The sequence below is a fragment of the Belonocnema kinseyi genome, chromosome 1, assembly GCF_010883055.1.
Source record: "Belonocnema kinseyi isolate 2016_QV_RU_SX_M_011 chromosome 1, B_treatae_v1, whole genome shotgun sequence".
In the NCBI taxonomy this organism is placed as follows: domain Eukaryota; kingdom Metazoa; phylum Arthropoda; class Insecta; order Hymenoptera; family Cynipidae; genus Belonocnema; species Belonocnema kinseyi.
The window spans coordinates 169373479-169379583 of record NC_046657.1 but is presented as its reverse complement, the minus strand read 5'-3'; the positions used below and the strand labels follow the sequence as shown (position 1 = coordinate 169379583).

Below are 6105 nucleotides of genomic sequence, written 5' to 3'. Positions count from 1 at the left end.
CAATGGTATTGTACAGTATAGATGAACAATTTTTTAAGTCACATGCATTCGAACTGCTTCTGGCTGGGGCTCGAGTCCAGTCACCTGTTTTACTTTTTATATCAGTACATTTTTAAAACTTTTTTTTCCAGAAGAAAATCAAATTTTTGGAGAAGAAAATTCAACAAATCGGTGATAATTTACTTTCCCTTTTCAACAAACTTCCATTCCATTTTAAGCTAATTTTTATTCAATATACATGTACTCAGGAATGTACATTACAAAAATATTAGATACACAATTTTCATAAAATTTTGCTGTTTTTTGTGTGCATATATTAACCTTCATTGTGATTATTAATAATAATATCACCGATCAAGCTCAGCTCCCAAAATGTCACCATTTGCTCCTAGGAACACCAAAAAATGTATGCCACCCATAGAAACCTCTTGGGATGTGAGACAATGGCGATCTTTTTCAGCTTGATGTAAATTTTTAGGTACAAGGTTAATTTCTTGAGCGAGTCCCGTAGCAGGATCTACATTTACCTTGAAGTTTTTGCCTGAGTAGGTAATAAACCATGTAGTTTCGTTGGGTTCCAGAGTGCTTGGACGAGCTTGAAAAGAAAAGAGACAATTTTAAGTAGAAATTATTTAAGTGTTCACAACATAAAAGATAGCCTTTAAGAATCACTCGATTTAAATAAAAAAATGTTCAAGCATGAAATAATCTGAAATTTTAAGTTATAAAAATAAAACAATTTTCAAGAAAAAAATAGGTGAAATTAAAATAATTAAAATCGTAGGATTTAAATGCAGAATCATTCAACTGAATAATAAAATATTAGTTACAAACAAATAAAGAAAAATACTACTATTTAAATATATCAATTCACAACTCAAAAACTCTTAAAATTAAATAAAATACATAAAAAGTTAATTGAAAAGTTTTGAAGCAAGGAACTAAATCTAAGACTATTTTTTTCCTTAGGTCAAATTTGAACAACGTTAGATTGCCAGTGGTTGAAACTTATTTCTTAGATAATTATTAATAAAAGCCTTAGAAACTCTGATGGAACTAAATTAAAATTAAATAAATCATAATTCATTTTAAAAACATTGTTCATTTCAATTTCTAAGCATTCGTAACAGAAAAATGACATTCACTGTATTAATACCACCAATATGACCTTTATTGAAAAATGTAACATCAAGACCAATAACTTTTATTTTGCTCGAATCGTATCCATTCTCATGAAGATAGCTCAAAATGCTGCTGCAGATATCGACAGCGCTACCGCTACTGGGGGTAAGATGACCAATGTATTTACTACCTGGTTCCAATGCAAGGGTTATATGTTCTTCTACCACTGATTTTCTTTTGCGAGAACCATCTTCTTTTTCGCAATAAATTGTTTCATTTTTCTTACCATCACAGTATAGTGCAAGGAGAGATCCTTCCGAGCTTCTTTGGAATTGAGTTGTTTCTACACTAGTTTTTTACTCTCCCTTTTCATTTTTGATTGATCTATAATGTTTCTGGTATCGCCATCTTTGAAAAACCCAAAATCTTCAAGGGCAGAGGAAGTAATTGCGGCGGCGGAAACACTTAATACTGCGGATCGGTCAGTGGTTTTTGCCGTTTCTTTCAATCGTTGCCGCATTTGCATGTGAGGTTTTAAACGCAGCCGAGAATGCACTGCAAAGTCTGGGTCATATGCATTAGCTGTAGCTGTAACCTGCTACCTTTTTCTCTTTCTCTGTTAAATGAATTGTCCTTTCTGCTCTCTTCTGAGATCGATCAAGCAGCTTCGTCAAAGGTATTTTAATTGAAGCCATTGCCATGATTCGGGGACCTCTTTGATCTGATAGAAATTGTTGCTCCCTTGCAGGTACTTTTTTATGCGTCACATACTATCTAGTTGTCCAACTCGTGCGTGAACGACCTACATTCAAAGGCACAATGCGGCACTAAGAGTGCTTTATTATCACCTCTGTCACTCTTACGGCATTAACCTTAAGATCGCTCCTCTAAATGCTCCTAGGGAAATCGAGTCAATTGTCGAGAATGCGAAGTGCCGCATATACTGGAACTTTATATTCTCGACAATTGTTTTTATTACACACTCGAGGCCAAACATGGTTCTTCTTGACTTCGCGAAGCGAACCATGTTCGTTATCGAATTTTCGGCACCAGCTGACAAAAACGTCATAACCAAGGAGAATGAAAAGAAAGGGAGGTATAGAGACCTTGTAAGGGAGTTGCAACGATTGTACCCGGAATATTCTGTTGAACTAGTCATCCTTATTATCGGCGCTCTTGGAGGTGCCAAGCTTTCACTTGTTAATAGCCTGAAAAGCATCCCTGCGTGTCAAAAATATGCTAAAAGACTTGCGGGAAAAATGCAGAACGCGGTAGTCCTTGGATCACTCCGTGTTCTCAGGGTGCACGAAACTTTTGCCGGTTCGTCGTATTGATTCCGTTACAGACTGTAACCACCTATCTCACGGTCGTGAGACGTGGTTGTGGCTTAATTTTTACCGCGATTTTGCTGGGAGCGGGTGCAATTTTTCAGGTTAGCATCCGCTCCCGGCGAAATCCTGTAGTTGTCCTTAGGACAAATTTTTAATATATATACATATATTTGCCTTCACGTTTTTAACAAGGAAAAAATTAATTTATTCTGTCAGTGCACATTTTACAGAGAGCAGAAAAACATTGTTGATACCTGCAAGTTTTTTCATTTTTCAACAAACAGTAAACAAGTGGAACATAATGTTCTCAATTTTTCTCAGTTGTAAGAATTACAAAATTTTCAGTCTCATGATTCAAATTTACGAAATCATCACCGATTGAAGTTTTAAAATGTAAATCGCTAATTATGTCCTGTGTTTTCTTCAATTCTTTAGGGAGGATTGGAATAAATTTACATCTAGCCCTATAAGCAGCTAATTTAATACGTTTTACATCATCTACTTGTAATTGTTGATGATTTTCATTGACACCGTTGCGCAAAATTTTTGAGTATTAGGTTAATGCACTGCAGTGTATCTACAAAATTATAAATGCGGAAAATGAAAAGGGCGGGGGAGAGAAGGGCTGGACATTACTGGACTTACTGCCGTAGTCTGTGCAGTGGAATGGGACGTTCGCTCCCCTCAGCCGGTGGCTACCTGTGAACGTCGGTAGCGAAAAGTCAATTGCACGAAACGAATATGCCACAAAATTTGATATGGCTTTCAGGCCTAAAACCTTCCAGAAAGTATTAACATTTGACAGATTTTAACGACAGTTTACTTTAGAGCACAGTTTCTTATTTCAAAAGAAAATGATTTAGAATTTCTACAAAAATTAATTTAAGTTCTTAAAATTACTACTAAGAAGATGTGACCATAAACAAATATGTGATGCTTTCTCGATATATTTTTAATTACTTAAAAAGCGATCGAAGTTATATATCAAAATCCCTAACTTTGAACACAATAGTATATTTCAAAATTCAAAACATATTTCTTCATTACATTAACTTCTTTATTTGATAAATTAAATTAAACTAACCTTTTAAATAAAATTTTTAGAGAAGGTACTTGTTACCCCGAGGCAAAATCCTAATACTCGGCAAGTTTTCCCTGCATGCTCTGTCACGAAAAATAGAGTTCGGCGCGAGGTTGGAGAGAACTTTTCATTCCTCCTTTTCGCTCGAAAACGCTCGAAAATTGCGAATTCGGACAGAAGTAGGCTTTCGCGAGCATTAACGACACTTTAGCGAGCACTTATGAAACACTGAATATTTGTTTCAAATCTCGCTACGTGCTCGCTCAGTACACTAAAGTCATCGGGCAAACTCTGTTTGACAGAGCACGAAGGCAGTTTTAGGATATCGCGAAAGCCTCTTTAATGCTCGCAGAAGTCTACTTATTTCCAAATTCCCAATTTTCGAGCGTTTTCGAACTATTTTTCGAGCATTTTAGAACTCTATTTTTCGTGACAGATCATGCAGGGAGGATTGCCGAGTATTAGGATTTTGCCCCGGGACTACATAGTATAATATCAGAATAATATCATAGAATAATTGATCTCTTATGAGGATTATTATTGGATACCTTAAGTTAACTTGTTATGTTCGGAAAAATTTCTATCAACAATTTATTGCGAAATTTTTTAAATACCTTTGTGAATTTTTTCAAATTGCTAGTCGGTGTCTACTATAGTTACATTTCACCGTTCCAGAAAATGTATATCTTTACTCAAAATGTTAATTTCCTGAATACAAGGGTACGTCTTCAGAAATTTTATCGACACTAGAATCACGCTAAACCCCGGATATTTGATGAAATGCAATCTTTTATTTTTAAAGAATCATCCAGAGCAAATATATGTGTAGAAATTGCCATTCATATAAAAAAAATCCAAGTCGGGTTAACCAACACTCTTCAAAAAGGGAGGAAAATAGGTGAAATTCATTATTTTGAAATACCTAAAAACCATAGAGGAACTTTCTCATGAAAGCAAAAAGATAGCGTGTTTTTAGATTAAAGATGGAGAAATTTCAAGTTTGACATATTTAACTTTTTCCCCAAAAGCGTGTATTAATCGTAATCCTAAAAAACATGTTTTATGCACATTTTCCAAAAATGCCAAACTATTTTTTTCATTTCTAAAATGTTTTATTGTTCATTTTAAAAACGAAAAAATTTTCAATAAATAAATAAACCAATAAGAACATTTCAACTGAATTTTAAATCCAAAAAACGAACAGTTTGATAAAAAATTATTTTTTTATGTGCAGAGAAGTTGTAGATGGACAATCGTTGAGGGGTATTAGAATTCACATTATAGAGACAAAAAATAAGCAAAGAAAACAAAAGTCATACGTCACATTTATTTACATTTTGGTTTTGGTGCTCGGACTCCCAAAAGCGATCCATCTGGGTTGAGGTATTCCACATATCTGACGTTATTTCTAAGAACAGAGAGAGTTACGAAATCGTGGTGCTTATAATATGGGCCATGTGGAACATAATTGCCCCGAAAGCTAGCTTTTTCCACTAATTTTCTTGTAGGATCTAGCCACAGCATAACTTTTATGTTCTTCCCATAAGGGATAATCTTATGTGCTTGGCTGCAATGAATTGAGCTGGATGGCCGAGGACCAATTCGCCGTCGAGTTCCTGGAGGTGAACATTTTTCTTTATTTCTTGAAGTGTGTATTTCTGCAAAAAGATTATAAAGATTTGCCAGTAATTTTTATTTAAAGAGAATAAAAAAGGAAGCTAACGTCAAGTCGAATAAATTGTCATGTGCACACTTATAACTGAGATCATTGTACCCTGTATATATCGGGTTTACGGTATTATCAGGTTTATTTTCACTTAAAACTAACAAAATAATTCCATAAAGATGAAAAGAGATCTATGAACATGCATTTTTTTTGTCATTTCAGAAAATTAAACACATGAAAAATATTTTCTCGTGTTTTTTATAACTACTTTCCAATCCATAGCTAAAATTAGGGAAAAGCATTTTGTTATTTCTTCCTTTTGTCTTCGTCTACGTTTATTTACATAAAATATAATGAATACCAATATATTTCAGTTTACCAGTATCCGCATAAGAAAGAATTCTAATCTTTCACTGACGAAAAATAAAACATAAATTTTCCATTTACAAAGGATTACCCGCAAATCGGAAAGTGTAACTTATAACTTAGGAAAAATTTTGAAATTCACTTCCGACATTAAAGAAAGTGGAATAATTAGGACAGTTTTTTCAGAAACCCGTGTGGAAATAACTCCATTTGGCCGTATTGCAAGTCGGGCACTAATCGGGGACTAGTCGGGTTATCAATTTTGACAAAGTACCCAGCCGGGGACTAATCGGGGAATAGTTGGGCTTTTTAGTGTCAAAATTTTAGTCGGGGCCTGGTCGGTGGTTGGTCAAGGGCTAGTCGGGCCTTTTTGTTCACTAATTTCCGTGCGGGTAATCTTCAGGCTTTGGTCAGGAGCTAGTGGGGCCCTGGTCGGATTATTCTTATGTTAGAGTTTTCGGCGAGGTTTTATCAAATAAGTAATATCTAAAAAAGCGTAATGATTTTTTTATTCTAAAACACTAAGAATATATTTAACA

General features: G+C 34.6%; 2 protein-coding genes across 2 annotated transcripts in view; both read right to left on the bottom strand.

Moving 5' to 3' along the window:
- Positions 1 to 299: 299 nt before the first annotated feature.
- Positions 300 to 5063, bottom strand: LOC117175079. The gene is made up of 2 exons (XM_033364625.1): positions 4869 to 5063; positions 300 to 595 (listed from the first exon to the last, which is right to left on the bottom strand). The coding sequence occupies exons 1-2, from the start codon at positions 5056 to 5058 to the stop codon at positions 348 to 350; spliced, it is 438 nt and encodes a 145-aa protein (XP_033220516.1). The 5' UTR covers positions 5059 to 5063; the 3' UTR covers positions 300 to 347.
- The window catches only part of LOC117175061 (S-methyl-5'-thioadenosine phosphorylase), a 49566-nt gene continuing 48199 nt past the window's right edge, over positions 4739 to 6105 (bottom strand). Inside the window, exon 6 of the mRNA XM_033364603.1 lies at positions 4739 to 5192. Within this exon, the coding sequence (XP_033220494.1) occupies positions 5064 to 5192 (129 nt within the window). The 3' untranslated portion in view covers positions 4739 to 5063. The remainder of the gene's footprint in view (positions 5193 to 6105) is intronic.